At 37.8% G+C, this 25,198-nt stretch overlaps 2 protein-coding genes across 10 annotated transcripts in view; one reads left to right on the forward strand and one right to left on the reverse strand.

Moving 5' to 3' along the window:
- Nucleotides 1–14,756, forward strand: part of LOC146542187 (uncharacterized) — an 83,048-nt gene extending 68,292 nt beyond the window's left edge. Inside the window, 2 exon segments of the mRNA XM_085214065.1 lie at nt 13,784–14,298; nt 14,301–14,756. Of these exon segments, the coding sequence (XP_085070191.1) occupies nt 13,784–14,298; nt 14,301–14,756 (971 nt within the window).
- The window catches only part of PTPRD (protein tyrosine phosphatase receptor type D), a 1,190,026-nt gene that overhangs the window by 748,419 nt on the left and 416,409 nt on the right, over nt 1–25,198 (reverse strand). The gene's annotated exons all lie outside the window — the stretch shown is intronic.

Here is a 25,198-nt window from a genome sequence, read left to right on the forward strand (position 1 = left end):
CTGAGTGCTGCAGCAAACACACTAGAGGGAAGGGATGCACTCCAGAGGGACCTAGACAGGCTTGAGAAGTGGATCCAGTCAACCTCATGAAGTTCAACAAGGCCAATTGCAGTCATGCATCTGAACTGGGACAGTCCCAAGCACAGATATAGGTTGGGTGGAGAATAGCTTGAGAGAAGCTTGAGGAGAAGGATTTGGGAGTGCTGGTTGATGAAAGATTCAACATGAGCTGGTAATGTGTGCTTTCATCTGAAAAATGTAGAATGTATCCTGGGTTGCACCAAGGGAAACATGACCAGCAGTTTGAGGGACATGATTCTGCCCCCCTATTCTGCTCTCTTGAGACCTCATCTGGAGCACTGCTTCCAGTTCTGGGGCCCCCAACTCAAGGACATCAAGCTGTTGGAGTGGGTCCAAAGGAAGGTCATGAAGATGATCAGAGGGCTGGAGCAGCTCCAGTACAAAGGCCAATCTGAGAGAGCTGGGGCTTTACAGCCTAGAGAAGAGAAAGCTCTGAGGAGACCTCCTAGTAGCCTTTCAGTATCTGAAGGGGAACTACGGGAAAGCTGGGGAGGGACTTTTTATAAGGGCATGTAGTGACAGGATGAGGAGAAATAGTTTTAAACTGGAAGAGGGTAGATTTAGACTAGATATTAGGAAAAAATTCTTTACTGTGAGGCTGGTGAGATGCTGGAACATGTTTCTCAGGGAGGCTGCAGTTGCCCCCTCCCTGGAATCATTTAACGCTGGGCTGGATGGGGCTTTGAGCAACCTGGTCTCGAAGGAGGTGTCCCTATCTATAGAAGAGGGGTTTGAACTAGATGATCTTAAATGTCCCTTTCAACCTAGACCATTCTATGATTTCAGATTTGTGTGGATATGGCATTTAAAGATATCATTTAATAATTGATTTGATAGTTCTAGTTTAAGGGTTGGACTTGATGTTCTCAGTCAACAAAAGGAAGTTGTCACTACAATCTGACTGTGATATTTACATGCAAGCTATGTCAGTCAAAGCTGATCAACCACAATGTAGTATAAGTTTTGGTGTGATACAGAGTCAAAGCCTTGTTGAGCTGCTGGAGAGAATTTTTTCCCTCTTTTGGCTGAAATGTAATTAATATTTAATCACTATAATTTTATTGCTACTTTTATCTGTGCAAGGGTATTGCAACAAGTACTGGGGTATATTAATAATATCCCTGCTTTTCCCTGAAGTCTCACATCTTGTCCACAGCTAAGTGATGGAAGACCAGAACATAGCATATATGTGTAAGGATTCAGTGCTAATTGAAAGAGTTAACAACTACCTGTCAATGAATGGAAGTCAGCCTGCCTATCTGTAGAACAAATAGCAGTGTACACCAAAATAATGGATCACTGTAGTCTTTCAACACAGACACCAGCTATGAAAGCTTAAAAGCATTATCTTCAACACAAACACCACCACCAACAAAAACAAAAACAGCTCTTTTTTGATATTTGAATCTTCTTTACTATTATTCCACTGATTATGAAACCATGCATACACAGCTATATGAGTGGTCAATGGTCATTGGTTGCACTTAACGAGAAGGAAAGAACAACCTTATAAAGATGAATGTAGGTTAACAATAAGGATTTAAGAATCAGAGAGCTTGGTGATCATGTTAACTACTAAGTGAAATAGTTCCAGTAGATCACAGAATATGCTTCTTTGAAAACTGATATCTGGTATTACGTTAAGGGAGAGGAATAATAAAAGGAAAGGAAAAAGTGAAAAACAAAAAGGAAACAGGAATCAGAATGGGAACAGGAAAGGAGAAGGAAAAGGAAAGGAAATAGGAATGGTTATAAATATAGGAAATAGTTATAAATGACCAAAGATGACGTGCTTCATGTATATGCATTTTGCTCTTTTTTTTGTTTATTTGTTTGTTTTGTTTTGTCTGCATTCAAAATAATGCAAAACAAATTATGAAATTTATTTTTTCTACCTGTAGTTTAGTGTTGTTAGCAGCATTTTCAATAATGCCTCATCTAGATAAATTCTATTTTTACTGCTTTATTATTTATTTTTACTACATGCTTGTGAACATGAATTAAGTTTTTGTGACTTCTGTTAAAAACACTGTGACCTCCTATGTCCTACACAATATTTTATGTGCTACAAAGATTCATTTTAATTTCATAATTTGTATATCATTTAATTACTTCATATTTGTGCACTACTGTTATTCTTTAACAATCTTTGTATTCTGTTTACATCCATTCATTCTTCAAGGTTTATACCATGGCTAGAAGAGTAACATAACTATACCTTACTGTTCACAAATTCTCTTATATGATATAGCAAAAGAAACTGATAGATTTTTCTACCTCTTTAAAACATCACACCAAGATTGTATGTATTTCATAAGATAACTCATTAGTGAAAGAAAGGTTGCTGAAGGATTGTCAGTATCATACTGTTGTTATATAGCAACTGGGAACAAATGATCAAATGATGTCAAATCTCAGTTATGACAGTCCAACAGTTGTTATGAAAGTCAAACAACCTTATACTAGAAAGGTTTAAAATTATTTGAGATTATTTTTGAATAGTTTTAATCATAGGTATCATTATATACACAGCATAATGTAGATAATGAGATAATGTATAAAATTCCACATTAAAAAAAAAAAAAAGAGAAAGAAAGAAAAAGAGAGAGAAAGAAAGAAAGAAAGAGAGAGAGAGAGAGAGAGAAAGAAAGAAGAAAAGAAGGAAAGAAAGAACGAAAGGAAGGAAAGGAAGGAAAGGAAGGAAGGAAGGAAGGAAGGAAGGAAGGAAGGAAGGAAGGAAGGAAGGAAGGAAGGAAGGAAGGAAGGAAAGAAGGAAGGAAAGAAAGAAAGAAAGAAAGAAAGAAAGAAAGAAAGAAAGAAAGAAAGAAAGAAAGAAAGAAAGAAAGAAAGAAAGAAAGAAAAAATAACAATTATGATTTTCCATTTCTAACACAGAAAAAGGTCAGTGTAACAAGGCCTCTTTTTGCTAACAGCCGTGTTTTCTCTACTCTTTGAAATCCAAGTATCAGTTAAAGTTGCAGCAGTTAAAAATTATCCATTAATTAGAGCTGGAAGCAAGTACCCATGAAATACAGGTGATAACCATAAATCAAAACAATTATTCTGTCTAAAAAAGCAACATGATCAAATGAGAAACTATCTACCAGCTGCTCATTTATTCTTAGTTTTGCAGTGTTTTCTGTTCTGAGGAGACAACTCTGTATGGGATGATGTTGAAATTTAACAGATATGCAAACCTCAAGGTTATTTCTTCAAAAATACACTCAGTTCTTATTCTTATTTTGAAGTAGAAAATTACACAAATAAAATTAAAACTTATGTAAGTTTCTGTAAGTTTTAGTGAAATAAGTTAATATAGTACCTTTCCTAAAATTGTTTCAATAAAAAATAGTGCTTAATGTCATGATGAAATGTAATATCATCATTAGAAAGAATCACAAGTTACATGTAATACAGCACTAGTATAAAAGAGAAAAAAATGAGATAATTTGTAGGTTTTCAAGAGTCCTACACTTAAATGGAGAGAAACATAAATAGAAAAAACTAGAAAGAGAAAGGGACATATATTGTTTATCACTCTACCTTAAATGCTACACTTATCATAGGAGGACAATCAATGATTTAACTCAGATTCTCATATCCCATTTTATTAAACAACTGCCCATCTGTATGTTAAAATAATTTATTTATTTTGGCCTAATAAATAATAATTAAAATATTCCAGGAATTTCTCAAATATCTGTTTTCTAGTAAAATCTGCACGGTTAAATAGGAATTTCTTGCAAAGAAATGAGCTGGTCTTAGGGATCTTTAGCAGTACATTATTCTGCTCCATGAGTAGAGTGAATAGAAGCCAGGCATATTTGTACAGAGATTTTGCTAATTATTATACTGCATAGTTTTCTTGCTCACTGATATCTATGGCTTCTACAGCAGAGAGAGATGATTATTGCTTTTATGCTCATTCATTGATGCTTTCTCTTCCCTCTTACCCTTTATAAGAGAAGAATGATGAAACTGAAAACCTCTGTTACACGTAAAAAAACTGGCACGATACTATGTATTACTATCTTTAAGAAGTATTCTGTCATAAAACAATAAAAACTTAATACTATATATAATATTTTTTTTCACTCAGCAGCATACTATGGTAACAACTCCTTAGAGTAATGATCAGCCTCTGATCAGCACTATTAGCTAGAATGACTGGACACGTTTGTGAAAGGAGTGAAAGAATTTTAGAATTTTCTTGATGGTGCAACTAACAATTTTAATAAGTCACATAACTGATTTAATACCAACAAAGATTTAAACAGATGAGAACTTAAATATTCTTTGAAAATAAACAATAAGAAAATCACTGATAAACATTTGATTGTTGTGTAAATAATCCTCTTTTTTTTTTTTTTTTTTATATATATTCACAGAACCAGCTGTCTTTTTTTCAGGTATATATTCAAAAGTGGCAGAATGCCAGATTATTGTCATTAATTAGATTACTTTCTAACTATAAGTGAGCAAAATCAGACTATTTTTTATCAAACAATAGTGAATAACATTCTAAATTTCTGCTAGAAATCATAGATATAAAACCACTCAATATAATCAATCCAAGAGCAAAATCACACCAGCTTATGCATTGTTTCAGTATTTCTAGTATTTCAGTGTTTCTAGTATTTCATTTACTAGAATTATATTCTATGTCATGTGCTGTTGTCATGTGTGTTGGTCAAAAGTAAAAGCTTTTAAAAATCATAGTTATCACTTGAAAATCAGACTTCTCACTAGTCACTAGTGACAATGATAGAGGGGAGGAGAAAGAGAGAGATGAAACTCTAAATAACAGCATTTTATCACTTTTCTTCCTCCCAGGAATCAACTTAAACATCTATTTTTTATGCTACATGGAGTCTTTTGAAAAAAGCTGAAAATCTATCTGATATACTTAGCTGTATCTTAGGTAATTACTGCTCAGTAAACATTCATACAAATGCATATAGCAGGTAATATTTCATAAGGGCTTCTTCAGTGTTACTGTCCATTGTTTATTGCCAAACTACTGTAAATAAGTTTTCAACTGACTTTGGAAATATATAGTTAGCTATTTTACTATTAATTAACAATCAAAATTAATTTAATTATGTGCGCAAATGAGTAGACGAGCCAACATTTGGAAATTCATTATTTCAACTTAAGACAAAAATGGTTAGTTCAGAAAAAGCAGAAAATTCCTATATTTCCCTCCCAGTGTATCTGCAAAGATACAGTTCATGACCACCTGAGGAACCTGGACATCCACATGTTCATGGATCCCACTAAGATGCATCCCAGAGTCTTGAGGAATTAGCTGATGTAATCACCAGTTAACTCTCAATGAAATTTGAAAACCTGTAGCAGTCAGAGGAAGTCCCTTGTGACTGGAAAAAAGGGAAACATCATATCTATTTTTCAAAAAGTTCAAAAGAATGATCCCAGGAGCTACTGACCTGTCAGTCTCACCTCTGTGCTAGGAAAGATCATAGAATAGATCCTCCTGGAATATCAGGAATACCACAGGGAAGAGATAAGGAAGAATCAGCATGGCTTCACCATGCAGAGTAGTGGTCAATGGCTCCATGTCTGGATGAAGATTGGTGATAATTAATGTCCCCTAGGGGTCACTGTTGGGGCCCATGCTCTTTAATATCTTCATCAGTTATATTGACAGTGGGATTGATAACAAGTTTGTTGATGACACCAAGCTATGGACTGCTGTCAACACACCAGAGGGACAGGATGCCATACAAAGAGAACTAGACAGGCTTGAGCAATGGGCCCAGGAGTACCTCATAAGATACAACAAATCCAAACACAAATCCTCACTCTAGGCAATCCACTACCAATACAATCTGGGGGATGTAAGGATTGAGTGTAGCCCTGCTGAAAAGGACCTGGTGTATGGGAAGCTGGACATGAGCCAGCAATGTACTCTCACAGCCTAGAAAGCCAACCATATCCTAGGCTGCATCAAAAGAAGCATGTCCAGTAGGTTAAGGGAGGTGAATCTGTCTCTCTGCGCTGGTAAGACCTCACCCGGAGTACTACATCCAGATGTGGAGTCCTCAGTACAGGAGAGACATAGATCTGCTGGAGCATGTCCAGAGGAGGTCCACAAAAATGATCCAAGGGATGGAACACCTCTCCTGTGAGGACAGGCTGAATGACCTGGGGCTGTTCATTCTGGAGAAGAGAAGTCACCAAGGTGACCTGAGAATGGCCTTTCTATATGTAAAAGAGAACTACAGGAAAGAAGGGGACAGACTCTTTAGCAAAGTCTGTGGTGATGGAACAAGGGAAAATGGTTTCAAGATTAAAGAGGGTAAATTTATTTTAAATATAAGGAAAAGGTATTTTACAGTGAGGGTGGTGAGGTACTGGAACAGGTTTCCAGAAATGTCGTTGATGCCTTGTCTCTGGAGACTTTCAAGGCGAGGCTGGATCAGGTTCTGGGCAACCTGATCTATTTGTGTATGTTCCTGTTTATTGCAAAAGAACTGGACCACATTACTTTTAAAGGTCCCTTCCAACTCTTAAGATGCTGTGATTCTGTAATTGTAGATAATCAAGTCAATGATTGCTTCTCTTTGCAAGAGTATTGTCAAGGGTGAACAGTTATTTAGCGTGTACTCCCATAGGTTTTCTTCAGGAGAGAAGCTGCTTTAAGAGATTCCTTCTTGCACCTCTGAAATGTGCTTAACTTTCTGAATTTGTTTGTTCACAGGCAAGGATTCTAATATAACATAAATGTAAGAGATATAAAAATAAATAAATTTGCAAGATAAGTTTCTAGATCTTTAATTGTCGTTGTCAATTGTGGTTATATGTTGCAATCTTTCATGGTTACAGAAGACATGAAAACAGAAGAGCTTCTGAAATCTGATTTTCCCTATCGATTGTATAACTATAATGATTTAAACTGCAGCAAGTATCAACATTAATGTTTTCCAAGAGTCTGTCAAACTTTCTCAACCTTTCTTTTCCTGGAGATTTTAGTTGTGCTACTTGTTCTGATTTTTTGCTTTGTTTTGTTTGTGTTTTTGTTTCTTTGTTACTGATTTAAGAATGATTAGAAAATTAAGCAGATAATTACTTATTTATTTATTTCCTGGTTGTAGTATACTAATTAGAAGTGTTGGGAAATATCTTTGTCTGCTTATGTCTGCTGCCATGGAAGGGAGAAGTAAATACATTATTTTAGATGTAGTTCTTTAAGTAATATAAAATTGATCAAAATATACCTAAAATTCAGTACTATAGTAAAAGAGCAAGTGATACAGCTTTAACAGTAAAAAATAGAAAGAAAAACTGATAAGTTACTCTAAATCAAGGAAATTATAATGAGCTATTTTGATTTATGATCTTCATTTTCATTTCACATAAGTAATCTATCTTAATACAAACACAAAGCCTTGCCTCTGCTTTATAAAGTAATATATTTCACATTCCATGGTTTTAAAATGGAGAAGAAAGAAAAAAAAAAAAAAAAAAAAGCATATTTGGGTAATGTAGCAGATCATTTGCTTCAGATTAGCACAAGGTGAAAGTTAAACAACTTTCAAAGATACGAAGATATTGCTATTGCTTTTCCTCTGTGTTCCACTTCAGCTTCAGTGTTAGTTTTCGTGCTGAAAAGTGCTAACCAAGAAAATAGCAAGGAATCTAATAAACATGCCATAATAAAACTATTGCTTTTTGAACTTTAAAATTGAAATTGTCAGAGTGACAAGTTCCATTTTCTCTTCCAGACTTTTTTTTTTTTTTTTGGTAAAATTTGTGTTACATGCATAAAATAAACCTCCCAATGAAAAAAGAATGGCTAAAAGCTATTTACACACTGAAGTACACTAAACCAATTTCCATTCCAGAAAACAACTATCCCTTAACGTTACATATATCAGATCGTTATATAGGTTGCACAGAAAGTAATGCATCCTATTTATTTCCATGAAAAATAAAGCAGATACAAAGAGCTCAATAACACTCAGATACAAAGCACTATACAAAGACAAAAATAACACTCAGATACAAAGCACTAATTCTTAATATAGTCACCACCATCACCATTAGCTATGCATTTTCACACATGGTAAACAGGAGCCTGCATGCTGTACTCATAAAAATTTTCACGTCCATCTGGAATGTGGCTTGTCTTTCATGTTCCTTTTGCCACAGCTGAATTGTATCACCCACTGTAGGATTTAGATTATCAAGAAAGCTCAAGAAATATTTGGATAATGCTCTTAAAATATAATTTTACTTTTGGGCAGGAAATTAGATTTGAGGATCTATACAGTTTTCTACCAAGTGAACTATTCATTATTCTATTGTACTCCACTCTACTCCACTCTGCTCTTTTCTATTCCAAAATCTTTTCAACAGCTATGACAGATACAACTCTTTTCAGAAGAGCTATACATAGCTAATTTTTTATTTTGAACATGTGAAGTTTTTGTTTTTGTTTGTTTGTTTGTTTTGTTTTGTTTTGTTTTTATTAACCATAGCCAGAATTCATGCAAGAATTGTTTCTGTTTGCAGCAATAAAAAAAAAAAAGAGACCATTAATTTAATTTTATTTTTTTGTTGCTGTTGTCATCATTGCTCTTGTTCAATTTTCTTCCTATTTCCCAAAGTTAAACATTTTCTCTAAGTAGAAATACCTGAATTAGTATTTAGGGAAATGCATAAACATTATTCTTTTTCTGGATATTTAATTATTTTAGTAGCAGAAGCTGTTCTTTTAAGCAGATCAGATTTTAAAGTTCTATGCACAGAGAAGGGTAGAATCTTAAGTCAATCAGTGAGATTTTTGTCTGAATAAAATGGAAGGATTTTCTCTTTTCTCCGGTGGAAGAATTCCTGTAAAGGTAACAATCACAAAAATATCTTAAAATGCCATTCACTTTTGCTAAAAAGTGAATGTGTGCAAAACTAGAAATGGTAAATTCTTCAGACCACTAATTCTTATGCTTACTAACACACTGTTGGAGATCGCTGCCTACCTGAGGCCTTTCAATGGTAGGCAGCTCTTTCTCTTCATTTCTGCATCTGTGGCTGCTGCATTTCGGCTCATTCTCATTTGCTTTAGCCAAAGACTTTGCCATCCCAGTATTATCACAATATTTTCCATCCTATTATATCATTACAGACATTATTTGTCAGTTCTGAATATTCACCTGAGTATCTCTGAAAAAAAAAGCATAAGTATCCTTCATTTGTAGTTTAGCATTTATTTCACAAGCAACAAGGACAAGGGCCAGAGAGTGGCTACAGAAATACGTAGGAGAAAAGTGAGGCCTTATTTTTAATTCTGTCAGTTATGCTAAGATAATATTTATTTAAATTAAATACTAATAAAAGCACCAGATCCTTCTATTCTTTTCCATAGGACATCATGCTTGACCATCATTTGAAAACAAACAAACAAACACACACAAAAAAAAACAGTAGTTTACAGGCTAGAAGTTGTCAGATAAATAAATTCAGTCTGAATATTGTTTCAAGCTTCTGGAAGTTTTTACCTGAACACACATAAATGGCATCATCAAAATAGAAAACTAGGAAATTATTGGCCAAGATTTGAATTACAAAGTGGGGTGTGGGGTTCAAGAACAAGATCATGAAATTATAGGGTAGAGGCTGAAGAATGTCCATAAATTACAGTAGGTAAATAATAACCATGTTCTTTTTCATGTTCTCTACAATGAATTTTTCAAGTAGGAACCACACGTGGCCCGTTCATGCAGTTTTTTTTTGTGTTGAGTTTTTCCTTATACTAGAATCTCTGCTGAAGTGAGATTTGTCTCTTTTGGATTAGAATTAGCAGACTCAGGCAGGTTCCACATAAGAAAAACAAGGAAAAATAGCCTTTATAATACAAGGGGAAATGACTAGAGACCTACTACACCACTTGATTAAGTTCTGTATCCAGATAGGATCTACCCAGTGATACTGAAGAAGCTGATGAGAGTGCTCCTCAATAATTTACCAGCCATCCTGACCAGCAAGGGAAATTCCAGATGACTAATTGTTAGCAAAGTTAGCAATTGTGATGCTCATCAACAAGAAGAGCAGAAAGAAGGACATGGGAAATTACAGACCTGTCAATTTGACCTCAGTGCCAGGAAAGACCATGGAACCAACCATCTTGAGTGCCATCAGATAATATATACTGAAAAATCAAGTGACTAAATCCAGTCATTGTGGCTGTAATGATTTTATGATTTTTGGTTGTCGGTATTCCACATCTTAACATCATGCAGTGCATTGAGAGTTAAAGAGTTAATGCTCCAGTTCGAGGTACCTGTCCCAGAAGAGAAGAAGAACTACATCTCCCAGTGTATTGTTCGCTGTTCTGTTACTGTTTCTGCTCAATAGGAAAGATAAAAACTGTTCACAGATCAAAAGACCCTCCTTTTTTTTGACCATCTGGCTCGTCTCTGTTGCATGTGCCATATCACCTTAGCTTACTTAGAGTAAGGCCTTCAGTTTTCGGACACTCTCATCTTATTTACTATCTTCAATTCCAATCATATTGTATTATATTGTATTATAGTGCATTATCTTGCATTCCAATATTTTATTTAGTAAATTAGTTTGTTTCTCCTCAGATTGTTGACACAGTTTTATTTTTAGGCCCACCTCCTTACCCTTTCCCTTTTTCCTTTCCCGAGGCATGGGTCCTTGGATCCCCCTGCCCTGCTAGTCAGGGAAATGGGCCAAACCAACCTGTAAGCCACTGACAATGGGCTTATGAAAGGCAAGTGCTGCTTAACTAATTTGATCTTCTTCCATGGCAAGATGCTCAGTGCATGTTGGAAAGGTTTTGTGTTTTGTTCACTTAGACTTCAACAGAACACTCAATACAGTTTCCTATAGCATTCTCCTTGAGAAATTTTGAGCTTATGGCTTGAATGAATGTACTTTCACTGGGTAAAAACCTGGCATGTTGGCTGTGCCCAAAGGGTCACTGTGAATTGAGTTAAGTTCAGTTGGCAGCAGGTCACATGTAGTGTTCATTAGGACTTGGTCTTATGATTGGTTTTATTTAATATTTTTTATCATTGATCTAAATAAAAGGTTCAAATCCTCCCTCAGTAAGCTTACAGACAATATCGAGTTGGGTGGAATTATTGATCTGCATGAGAGTAGGAAGGCTCCAAAGAGTAATTTGAAAAGCTAGGTCAGTGAACCAAATCTGATCACATTACACTCAGGAAAGCAAAATGTTGCGTTCAGCACTTGGGTCATAACAACTTAGTACAAACAGCCTTTTCTCTAGGCTGGTGGGCCTGTGGGCCTGCTGTCCCCCCGTCACAGACACAGATCTAGAAATAACTCCATGACATCACAGAAGAGCAACAAAGGTGGAAGGACTAGAAAACAAGAATTATGAGGAATGGCCATGGAAACTGAGTTAGTTTAGTCTAGAGAAAAGCATACTGAAGGTAGACCTCATCACCTTCTATAACAACTTGAAAGCAAATTGCACTGAAAAGGATGTCAGTTTCCTTTCTCAAATGATAGCAGATTCAGGTTGCTCCAGAGAAAGTTTAGATTGGCTAATAGGATAAATTTGTTCATGGAGGGTTTGGTCAAGCATTGGAGTAAGTTGCCCAAGGAAGTGGTCAAGTTGCCGTCTCTGGAGGTATTTAAGATACATGCAGATGTTTCCTTTAGGGACATAATGTAAGAGTGGATTTGGCAAGGATAGGTTGATGGTTTGACTTGATAATCTTAACAATCTTTTCCAGCATAAATAATTCAGTGATTCTATGATTTCATAAAAAGATCTTCCTAGATTTTATTTTCTAAAGGCTACTCTCCACTGCCACCTGATAACTGAAAGAATCGAAGTGTAGGTATTCTGTACCAACTCCTTAATAATGGTATTATCATTAAGCTTAATTAATAAATTATAATAAAGAAGAATAAAGTGTTCAAATATATTGATGGGACACAGCATGATTTTAGAATTACCTACATTAATAAGATCTGCATTGAAGTAGAAAAAATAAACTCCTATTTTTTCTGATTGGATGAATTTGTATACACATAATTATATCCTCATAGATACTTTATTCAAACATACATCAATTGTTATGTATACATATATACATATATTCTCGTATATGTAGTGGAAAACTACTATTTTATTAAAATATGTTTTTTATTTGTCCTGTTATTTGTGTTATGCAGTTATAAAATCATAATTACAATCTATAGTATATATGTATATTTCTGTAAGAATCAAGATTACATTTTATGTTGTTCTATACAACATACATTCAATATATTGAATTGTCAGAGCAACAATGCATTTCATATGTGCTTTTACATATATATTTGCATGCACATATATTTATATATTTGGTCACTGTTGTGAATCAAAGACAGAATGGGGTATTGCAATGGGAATAGAAGGCAGCAACCAAACAATCAAGTCTAATGGCAAAGTTTTCCTTTTGTTGCACAGAAAGTAGGGATAATTATTACTTACTGTAATGTCTTCACAAGCAACAGAAAATCTAGTTGATGACTATTTGCCTTGCAGCGGTTGGAAGCAATCACTCATATAATGATGAATAATGTCTTTTGTATTATCAGACAGTTCATTGATAAGAAAGAGATAAGAACATATGAACTGCTTGGTAACGCCATCTATAACATTCCCACAGGACAGAAGATATTTAGAAGACATCCTTTCTTCCCCTCTCCCCCCCCCCCAAAAAAAAAAAAAAAAAAAATCCAAACAAAATTCCAAAACAACAACAAAAAAACAAAACACACACACATAAAAAACTGATAATGAATGCAGCTATTTGCAGAAACGAGTTCTTTTTTGTTCTTTTTTTTTTTTTAATTTTCTTCAAATAAATATTCAATTGTTATAAGTGCCACAAACTGCAGCTTGATGAAGACAGAATGAGAAAAAATTCACATGCATTCTGAATTTTGATACTCCGGTCACTGTGCAATTATCATAGAATTATATTAGAATAATATATATTATTATATTGAGTAAACATATTTGACTGTAAGCCATGTGGAAAAATGAGATGGTGATAAGGAAAGATAGCTATGAAAATTAATTAACTGAACTTTGAAAAACCACTCTGAGACAAGGGGTTAGTCTCACTGTACCAAGAACAGATGTTCTAAACCAGGTGAGTTCAGTGAAACTTATTAAAAATCCCAAACCTCTAACTTATTAATTCCTTCTTGCTGTGATCTATAGTGTTTTCCTATGTTTGTCATGGAAGTTAAAACAGAGTAGACACAAAACTCTTTGGTACATATGGTACTATGAATTAATACACAAAATAAATTAGAGTAAAGCATAAAAGATGTGTATGGGGCTGCTGAATCACCGCCTGAACCTTTGATTGATCACCTGAGGTGAGCAATGAGTCAGCCACGGGAGCACAGGTGAAGGCAATTCACCTGTGCTGCAGGAAGGAATGGAGCCTGGCTCCACCTCTCCTCGACCCATTTAAGAGCTGACCGCTCCATCAGAAGTTCATCTCGTGAGCCCAGGACAGGGTGAGTAACTTTTTCCTCATTTCTCCAATATAAATTATATTAGCCAAGCTCCTGGATATATATATACATACCATCTGTATATCCATTGATAATACAATTGGCAAGCCAGGCAGGCCAAATCTACTTTAGATCATGTCTTTCTTGTGGAATTTTTATAAATGAGTCAAGGGGGAGAACACTGTTCCCCTAGATAAAATGATCCCCAGGCAGATCCCAGGGTTTCTGGGATCTCCTTATTATCAACTGGCAACTATAATTGAGAAATGGGGTCCCCTGCGTACTTTGGGGAATATTTCCCCAGTGTACTTAACAGAATACTTTCAGAGACTGGACAAAGATATCTTAACTACGAAAGAAAGGCAAAGGCAATTAGCTGCATCCACAGTGGCATGGCCACTACTGAATACTTTAAATCAAGTAGAGACTAGATCAGATAACTTAGAAAATGAAAATCAGCTACTAAAAGCTCAGATTGACAAATTGGAGCAAGAACTTAATGTATTAACAGGGGAAAAAACAATTTTACAGTCTCTAGGTCAGGTCCGTAGTATTTCAATAGATGATAGTCATAACTCTGAAGTAGCGGACCTGGTTCAAGATGAAAGCAGGAGTTCCAAGTCAAACCTAGAGGTTCCAGTTATGGCGGATCCCCTGGAACTCCGTCCTATTATAACTCAAAAAAAAAAAAAAAAAAGGTACAAGACAAACCAGCAGGGGTGCCCCCTGACCAACGGCTCCCTGCCAAAACGCATTTGCATGTGACAGCCAGACCATACACTCCTACTGAATTAATGGACCTGGTGCAGCTATTTTGGCAGAGGCCGAGAGAGAGTATACCTGCATGGCTGCTCAGGTTATGGGATTCAGGTGCAGGAAGTGTTATGGTTAATGGGCCGGAAATGGCAAAGCTGGCCACCATAACATTACATCCTGCTGTCAGGCAGAGACTATACGCTGCTGTCCAGTATACCAATGAGAACCACTCAATAATAGATTGGTTGATGGCAATATGCCGGATGGTCTGGCCAAATAAAACAGATATTCCCTTAAACATAGGACTATGGTCCTCCATGGAGGACCTTCAAAATTACATTCGCGAGTTAGGCATGAGAGAAGCAATATATGAAGACTCGTAGCCCAGATATGATCAAGTTCTCGGTGGGCATGCGAGATTTAATTTTACAACAGGCCCCTTCCACCTATATGGGAGCTTGGTTTTGATATTAAACCCTCTGGTGACCTCGGAAGCCGTAGTTCAGCAGGCTGCTCAGATAGTAGCTGATCTGGGGGAGACAGAACACCTACGGACTAGGCGCAACATTCGGATGTTAGAAGAAGCTGAGGTCCTGCCGGTGACTAAAACCAAGACGCCAGCTATATGAGCTCCTCGATCGGGACCCATAAGGGTTTCCCAAAAACAAATGTTTAATGACCTAATCCGAGCTGGGGTCCAATTTGCTAAGATTGACCACCAGCCTAACCATGTCCTTCTCCAGCTTTGGAGACAGCTAAAGGACAATCAAAAATTTCAAAACTATCCTAAGAAACCAAGGGTAAGAGTTATAGAAAGAGTACCAATGACGACATGGAACTTGGAGGATTTCATTGTTCCCAATAGAAAAAAGAAGCTGCCTCAGGTGTCTCGGGCTACAATGTCTGAGCCACCTGAAACAAAAGTCTTGACTTTGGCTCAGCTCATGGCATAATGAGGGATGTTGGTCCCCCTAGAGCCTCCAGAAGGGACTAGAGGCCCTACGTAGAGTTGACAATATTCTGGTCCCAGAAAAACATCCAGAGAGCTATGGCACTTGTTGATACTGGAGCAGAAACATCAATTATCTACGGACATCTGACCAAATTTGATGGAAACAGAGTGATGATTGGTAGTTTTGGGGGACAGACTATTCCTGTCACCCAAACATGGTTGAAATTGGGGGTTGGGCATCTCCCAGCCCGAGAGTATAAGCTGTCTATTGCCCCAGTCCAGGAATACATCTTGGGCATAGATATTCTATGGAGTCTGGCTCTCAGAGAAGCATGGGAGAGTTCAGACTTCGACAGAGATTTATTAGTATACGGGCAGTGCAGGCAATACTAAGAGGCCATGCAAAACATGGGCCTATTTGCCTGCCAAAACAGTACTGGATTACTAATGTAAAACAGGATAGACACCTAGGTGGGCAAGATGAAATATCGAGAACGGTGCAGGAATTAGAGAAAGTGGGCATTATAAGACTATTTAATTCCCCCATATGGCCAGTGCAAAAGTCAGATGGCACGTGGAGAATGACAGTGGATTACAGAGAGTTAAATAAGGTCACGCCACTTATTCATGCGGCCGTAACCAATATTGCCTCCCTAATGGGCACATTAAGTAGGGAGATAAAAACTTGTCATTGTGTCCTAGATTTAGCACATGCATTCTTCAGTATCCCAATTACTGAAGAATCGCAAGATCAATTTGCATTCACATGGGGAGGCAGGCAGCGCACCTTTCAGGTCCTACCACAGGGGTACGTGCATTCACCAACATATTGTCATAATCTAGTGGCGCGTGACCTAGCCGACTGGAAAAAAACGGATCATGTTAACTTGTATCACTATATTGATGATCTCCTGCTGACATCCGACTCACTGGAGGCAGTAGGACAGGCAGCAGATTCATTAAAGACCTATTTACAACAGAGAGGATGGGCTATAAATCCTCAAAAGGTGCAAGGTCCGGGCCTGTCTGTAAAATTCCTGGGGGTGATTTGGTCAGGAAAGACCAAAGTACTGCCCAGTGCTGTCATCGATAAGGTTCAGGTGTTCCCAGTCCCTACAACATCAAAGCAGCTGCAAGAGTTTCTAGGTATATTAGGTTATTGGCGTTCTTTTATACCTCACCTAGCGCAGCTGCTAAGGCCACTGTATAGACTCACAAAAAAGGGGCAGCTTTGGGAATGGGGGGAAAACAGAACAGGACGCTTTTCAACAGGCAAAACTGGCAGTTAAACAAGCCCAGGCATTGGGTATATTTGATCCTACCCTCCCAGCTGAGTTGGATGTTCACATCACTCAAGATGGCTTTGGTTGAGGCCTGTGGCAACACCAGAGTTCTGTTCGGACCCCCCATTGGTTTCTGGCCTCAGGTTTGGCATGGAGCAGAAGAGAGATACAGTATGATTGAAAAAGAGTTATTGGCTGCCTATTCAGCACTGCAGGCAGTAGAGCCAATAACTCAAACGGCTGAAGTTATAGTCAAGACCACTCTGCCGATTCAGGGGTGGGTAAAAGATCTGACCCACCTTCCTAAGACAGGGGTGGCCCAAGCACAAAAGTGCCACAAAAGTGGCACGATGGGTCGCCTATCTCAGCCAAAGGAGCAGTCTGTCTTCATCCCCTTTGAAAGAAGAACTTCAGAAGATCCTAGGCCCAGTAACATATCACAGTGATGCTCCGAAAGGAATACTGGTCGCTCCACTGCAGAAGAGTCCCGTTCAGGAGGGAAAATACCCTATCCCTGAAGATGCCTGGTACACAGATGGATCCAGCAAAGGCAATCCGAGCAAGTGGAGAGCAATAGCATACCATCCTTCCACTGAGACAATCTGGTTTGATGAGCGGGATGGTCAGAGCAGCCAATGGGCAGAACTGTGAGCCATGTGGATGGTTATAACTAAGGAACCCGGTGATGGTATTCTGAACATCTGTACAGATAGTTGGGCTGCGTGCCGAGGGCTCACTTTGTGGATTGCACAGTGGACCACCCAAGAATGGACTATCCATGCCTGCCAATCTGGGGCAAGGACATGTGGTTAGACATATGGAATACAGCCAAACACAGGAGACTGTACGTGTCTACCATGTTTCTGGTCATCAGCCCCTACAGTCACCGGGAAATGATGAAGCCGACACGCTGGCCCAAGTTTGATGGACTGAGAATTCACCATCTGAGAACATTGCCCGTTGGTTACATCGGAAGCTACGGCATGCGAGACAAAAGACAATGTGGGCAGCTGCTAAAGCATGGGGACTGCCCTAACAGCTACCTGACATCGTCCAGGCATGCCAGGATTGCGACGCTTGCTCTAAGATGAGACTGAGACCGCTGCCCGAAACAACAGCCCATCTTGCTAGAGGACATAATCCTCTCCACCGATGGCAGGTTGATTACACTGGGCCCCTTCCTCGGTCTGAGGGGGCGAGATCTGCCCTGACCTGTGTTGACACTGCAAGTGGGCTACTGCAGGCTTATCCAGTACCAAAAGCAAACCAGGCATATACCATCAAGGCACTCACTTAAACTGATTTCTGCCTACGGGACACCTCAAGTCATCGAGAGCAACCAAGGAACTCATTTTACTGGTGCACTGATACAACGTTGGGCAGAAGAAAATAACATCGAATGGCGATTCCACCTGCCATATAATCCAGCAGGGGCAGGCCTCATTGAATATTATAATGGTATTCTTAAGGCTGCCCTGAAGACAGACTCCCAGTCTCTGCAAGGGTGGACAAAGAGACTCTATGAAACCTTGCGAGACCTGAATGAAAGACCCCAAGATGGCAGACCCTGAGAATGTTGCAGACAACGTGGGCTACCCCACTTAGGATCCAAATTATGGGCACTGATCATCAGGTAAGACCCCTGATTGGTAATGAAAATAATCTTTTGCTCCCTGCCCCTGAGAATTTAGATCCTGGCACCCATAGAATAAAATGGCCATGGAAAGTGCAGGTAGGACCCAAGTCGTGTGGCCTACTTGCATCCTGGGGGAGACTGTTGGAGGTGGGAGGCTTAGTAATCCCTCCAGTAATAGATACATGGCCTACTGATATTGTGGTCAACACTCCGATTTTCATTGCCAAAGGGACTCCCATTATGTCCCTATGGCAGATCAGGACACCTCCTTTGGTGCCTGATATTATTATGCAGCCGCAAACATCCGGCCAGAAAGTGTGGTACAGGTGGCCAGAACGTGCCCCTGTACAAGCGGAAGTGTTGACCCAGAGTAGAAACACAGCCTGTATTTTGCCCTGGAGGGCAGACCTTCCCCTCTTGGTGCCTCTGAAACATCTGTATTTCTCCCCGTGAGTCTTTGAGCCTTCAGGATCACCAGAATGAATGAAATGTCATCAAAATGTTCCAGTGTTATGTCAGATCATGTGTAACACCCGGTGATGGTCTGCATGGGACTGATGGAACATAGGACAGACCTGCACCTCATGACCGTATGCCTCTGGTAACATCATCGAGTGCTGGCCCATAGAAGAAAGTCAACTTTCACCAATCGTCACTCATCTTGAAATTTACCAACATGTGTCACGATGAAATTGTATAAGCGTCGCGGTGTATTGGATCTCTGTATTAGGGAAAGCTCACCCTTTTTAGTCAACCTAATCATTGGTTCATGCTGTGAAGGGGTGGAGTGTATGGGGCTGCTGAATCACCGCCTGAACCTTTGATTGATCACCTGAGGTGAGCAATGAGTCAGCCACGGGAGCACAGGTGAATTGCCTTCACCTTCACCCCTGCAGGAAGGAGTGGAGCCTGGCTCCACCTCTCCTCGACCCATTTAAGAGCTGACTGCCAGTGGCGAAGGATCTCTCTGGAGATCCCCTCCATCAGGAGTTCATCTCGCGAGCCCAGGACAGGGTGAGTGACTTTTTCTCATTTCTCCAATATAAATTATATTAGCCAAGCTCCTGCATATATATATATCTATATATCTATATATATCTATATATATATATACACACACCATCTGTATATCTACTGACTATATACCATCTGTATATCCATTGATTATACAAGATGTTACTAGCACATTTTGGTATTTTATTTTTCTAGGAAGAAGTAATGTACTAATAAGCCAGCCTAGGTCAGGGTCTTGTGCCATTATGCAGATTTACCCATTAAAATGTTGCTTTAATACTTGAACCTAACTTCCAGACACTCTCAAACTTTAGTATCTTTATCTCAATTTGGACTCAATTTAGAGTCCACCAATGCAAAACATCAGATATAAACACAAAAAGTTAAATCTCAATGGAAGTACATAGCTATATTCTAAACTTTAAGCACTGTAAAGAATAGGCAGTACAGCAGCATACCACAATGTTGTTGTGACAGAATTGAGTCTTAAATCCTCTCTTAAATTAGATCTGCAAATAGGGTTGTGTGAGATTTGAATACACACAAATTATATTTACCTCCACTAAGAATCTATTTTTTTTTCTTCAAAGGGCATAATGACAATTGTCACTATGTAATTAGTGTGCTTACAGATCAGGAATTCTTTTAAAAGTAGATCAAAGGCAGGATATTGCATATTTCTGTGAAGCTCCAGAATTTTCAAATACAGAAGCAGCAGTTGGCAGAAATTGAAGCTCAAAAGTAAGGAAAAATATGAGCCTATGTACTTTTCTACTCTGACTCTGAATAAGATATTGAGAATGATGGGAAACTAAAACAATTAAAACCATCCTAACTCCTAAGTGACTCAAGTTATAGATTTATGTTTCATTTGCATTTAATTCACATTTCTCAACATTTTCATTAGCATCTTACTGTATTATTTTTCAAAGAATCACGCTATTTTCAGCCATTAGTGTGAAAAGAGATAGACACTTGGTACTGGGGCTGCTTACAATTGATTTTTTTTGTCTCCTGATTTAATGCATTAGAATTATGTTCATTAGAACATAGTTGCACCATCACTCCCCCAGGCATGAGAAGTGATGTCAGTACTGCCTTTTTATTCCTATCCGGAAGTAATGATTCCTTTCTCTGTGATACTATAACTGCCCTCGATCTACTGTGTGTAATTTGAATCAGCAGGATTATAGAAATGATCCTAAGCAGAACAAAAACAAATGTTTCCACTTTCAGAGTTTCTCCTGCGCTGAACTGCAGGAGAATTCTCATCTCATTCTTGGCAGAATCAGTAGACTTTCTGATATCTGAGCAAAAAATTCTTTGCGGCTTAAAACCAAATGTCTTATTCAAGAAAGAAATGCAGAAATCATGCAAATGTAAAGAAAAAGACAGATTGGAATTGTGCAACAGGAAAGAACACATAGTAGGAGTTAATACTTTTGCTGAAAGCTCACTTCGTTAGTTTCCATCATTGTAACTGTACAGACTTGATCTGTCAGAAACCTTAAGTTCTGGTTTGTGACTGAATATAGGTACTTGGATTACCTTCATGGTATGTCTGGAATTGTGAGTAACCTGTTGTAGTTGTGATAACCTGTTGTAGATCTGTTCATGTATGTGCCATCATCATATGCAATCCTGGATAGCTTTACTTAGGCTCCCACAGAATACGTAGAAGGAAAATTTCAGTCACACATTTAGGAAAGTTATATGTGTAATATGCAAGTAAATGAAGAAAAGTTTTAGTCAAAGGCCTTATTACATTTGAGTCACTATTCAGGAAATAGACAACTCTTGTTTCAGCACAAAAACTGTGAGAAAACCAAAAAGCAATTAATATCTACATAACTTGAAGTTTTCCTCTGACATTCATTTCCATGTAGTCAATCACAAAAAGACATCAGAAAGTTGGAAATTAAAAAACTCCAAGCCCTCTTTGCTGCTAGAGGTTTGGCTGATGCTGTTATCTTTCCCAAATTCTTCATTTTTTCCCACTAAACCATATCTCTCAGTAGAACATTGTAAGACATTATTCTTTTACATCATTGTCTCAAAACTTGCTGGGAACACTGACGAACAAGTCCAAGCAAGTCCTGGGCAAGGGTTGAGAAATCCTTTGTCTGGAGAACACTGATGGACAAGTCCTGGGCAAGGACTGCAAAATCCTTTGTCTGAGGAACACAGATCAATAAGGCCAGGAGCAATGAGAGAGAGATAAGCCACAGCTTCCTGGCTGTGAAGCGGTCTTTTGTGTGGGCTTATCTTGAGGAAGATGGCCATCTCAGGAGGTGCTGCCCATGTCTCTTAACCAAGCGCTCAGGAATGCCACAATGGCAGAAGAAGAAAGATAAAAAGGGGACCTACAACCATGAGGTTCAGGTTTTTCTGGCAACAAATTCCTCATGAAGAAGAAGAGGTTTCTGACATGAGAAGGCTCACAACCTGCCCCTCTTCCTTGTGGGCTGGCTCTGTGACTTCTTGCTGCTGTTGCTTTCCCCTGAGAGGTGTCTGCCATCAAATTCCTCACTATGGAATGCCTGCATGCTAACGGACTCTCCTGGGCCTGCTACCTGAGTCCTGCTGCTTCCACCTGGACGTATGTCTTCTGTGGCTTCTGTGGCTTCTTCCTTCTACCTGCTTGCTGCTGAAGGCTGGCAATGCTGCTGCTGTTCTTCCCATGTGCTTTTGCCTTGGACCATCAGAACGGCATGCAACGGGACCACAGCTGGATGCTGGTGGTGACTATCCCTGCTTTACACAATTCTTGCTTCTCTCCTATCTTTTCTATCATCCTCCTTCCCTTCCCCATCACCCTAATTAATAATAGTCACTCTCTTTCCCTTTCCCGTCTCCCTGATTAGGATTTATAATAAACTGGTCGTACCAACATTTGAACTGTTGTTTCTTAATCTCACGCCACGTATACAGATTTCAAAGAACCTCCTCTCCTCCTATAAATTGGAGCGAGACAAACATCTAAATATTTCTTAAATATTTCTTGAACACTTCTGGGAACAGTGACTCCATCTCCCTGGGCAGCCTGTTCCAGCATCTGACCACTCTCTTGGAGAAGTATTTTTAATATCTGACCTGAGTCGTTCCCTCTAGTCCTATCACTAGTTACTTGGGAGAAGAGGCTGACTCCCACCTCATCACAACCTCCCTTCAGGTAGTCATAGAGAGCGATAACGCCACCCTCAAGCCTCCTCTTCTCCAGACTGCTCCAGCAATCCCACCTCCCTCAGCCACTCCTAAGACTTGTGCTCCAGACCCCTCACCAGATTGTCCTTTATAAGCATGAAAATATAAAAAGACTGGAAAACCAATTAGTGTGATTTCAGCTTCTAAACCTGATTTCAAAAAATAGTGAAAAAATATAATGCATATTACTTAGCAATATATAAATCTTTTAAAATCTATACAACATAAAGCCCAGTATGATGCTAAATCCAATAAGTAATCTTCAAACTGAGAACTGTTTGAAATGCTAGCAACACTCTGTATGTATTATATATATTTCCTGGGAGAGCAACCAATTCTGATTTTCCCAGTGTTTACAGCACATAGCTTAAGAAACATTATGATGTTATATCATCATAATAATAGAACACTAAATATGATAAAATTAAGGCAAAATTAGAAAGCAGAACAGTACTGGAGGTAATATCATATACTGACATAATTTTTTAGAATAACATATGTACCTTGTAAGGCAACGTTTGCATCAAGAGCTTCCTTTATCTTTTATGTATTCCAAAAGCCTGCTTCCTTGCTTACTGATGTTTTTACCTTTTAGAGCAACAAAAAGTCTTTAACAGCTTCTGACAATCACATGTAAACACAAAACAGCCTAACTGGTCACTTCAACAAAATTTTTGTTGAGATTTTAATCTTTATGGTGTAAACTATTCAAATACAAAAGATGTAATCTGTCACTTATTTACTTTGAAAAATATTAATTAATCAAAATAAATGATATTACATAGTGAAACTATTATTATTATTATTATTTTCTAAAAAAATTTTGCAAGATTGCCTAATGATTCAAAGCTGGATAGCTAAAATAAATATGACATAATCTACTGAAAAAACAGCAAAAAATGAAAACATCATGATGAACTCTATTCTCAATACTTTTAATTCCAGCATCTGTCCATCATGAAAACTGTCCCATGTGTTATATTTTTCCTGATATTTAAATATTCCTTAGTTTTATAATTAGATCTATTATCAAAATGCTGTGTAATCTGGTTATCTCTAACACACTTCTTGTAAGACCCAAATACGTTCACAGATTTTTTTTTATTTTTATTTTTTCAATTCTGGTTGTCTGAAGAAATATATTTACATCAACTAAAAGATTTCTTTCACTGTTCCAGGAAATCTAACATTTTAGCTCTTGGGCTTCTAAGTCATTAAGGGAATTTTCATGTTCAGTATCCTGTAACGGATTCAGTCTTGCATAATTCAAAAAAATTTCACACCACTTATGGTAAATAGTCCATGAAAGAATGTTTATTTTTCTTATCTATTCTTTTCCTTCTTCACTGTTGATTTTTTAAACCAGTTTTTTCATTCTTTTTCCTCAATCAACACTAAAAGTAGAAATGATAGTAGTTTGTTATAATCTTAAAGCTTCTGAAAACTAAATTTATCTACCAAATTTTTCTGCAAATATTTTATTTTCATGCTGTCTAACTAACACCATTCTCTACAAAAATCCAGGTGAAAAACTTTTGCAGTCACAAAGAGTTTGTCAAGATGGAAGCTTTGGATGTGAATTCTGTCTATAATTATTTAGAGTGAATACTGTTCTGAAAAATTACTAACTAGAAATTACTGAGTAAGATTCAAAACGAAAATTTAAGCCTGAATGGGAAGAAAGACACAGGGAAGAGCATACAGAGAAAAAAAGAGGGGTGTGAAGTCTGGTTTAAAAAAAAAAAAATCCAAACAACAAACAAACAAATGACAAAAACAGATATAAAAGACAATACATTAAAGATATGTTAGTCAGCCTACCAAGTAACTTTTTTTTTTTTTTTTTTTTTTTTTTGCGGGGATGGAGTTGGGGAGAGGTAGGTAGGGGGAAGGCTGCACAAGTTTCAAAAAAAAAAAGTTAAAAGCAAATTAGGAGTTATTTAGAGTTAAGAATTAACAACAACAACAAAATCTACTGCAGCAGAACACTATTTCTTAATGCAGAGCAACTGACAGATGAGTAGTGTAATTCAGTTGTTTTTTTTTTTCCTATATCTAAATGCATCCTATGTCAAATAGGATATTTAACTAGATTCAGAATTGAATCTAGTCTGCTGTATGCCACATTTTCTCTTGCCCACTTAACAAGTAAATCACTGTACTTCAGATTTCTTTAAGATTCTATGGAAAAGGAATCATGCAATCATAGAATTGTTCAGGTTTGGAAAGACCTTAAAGATCAAGTCCAACTGCAATCTGAGCATACTATCCTAACTCAAACAACCCTCCTCTAGATCATCTTCCTGAGCACCACATGCAAATGGTTTTTAAATACATTCAGGGATTGTGACTCAACCACCTCCCTGGGGAGCCTATTTCAGTGCTTAATAACCCTTTTCTTAAGGTTTTTCCTGATATCAAACCTTAACATGCTGTGGTGCAACTTGAGGCCATTTTCCCTTTCCTGTCATCTGTCACCAGTGAGAAGAGACCAACTCCACTCTCACTGCAGATGAAAGGAAATAATAAAAATGTCTGTCACCTATAAAGACTGCATGTTGCTACTAATCAAATGATTAACATAATGAAGAAACTCCACTTTCACCTTTTTTTTTTTCCTTCTCTCCCCCGTCCCTCCCCCCCACAGTTAATCTCGTATATATTTAAGTGGAATTTTCTGGAATATAAATTTTATGCGTAATTCCTTACTGAAACACTCAAACTAGACAAAACATT

This window comes from Meleagris gallopavo, chromosome Z (genome assembly GCF_905368555.1).
Source record: "Meleagris gallopavo chromosome Z, MGAL_WU_HG_1.1, whole genome shotgun sequence".
NCBI classification, from domain to species: Eukaryota; Metazoa; Chordata; class Aves; order Galliformes; family Phasianidae; genus Meleagris; species Meleagris gallopavo.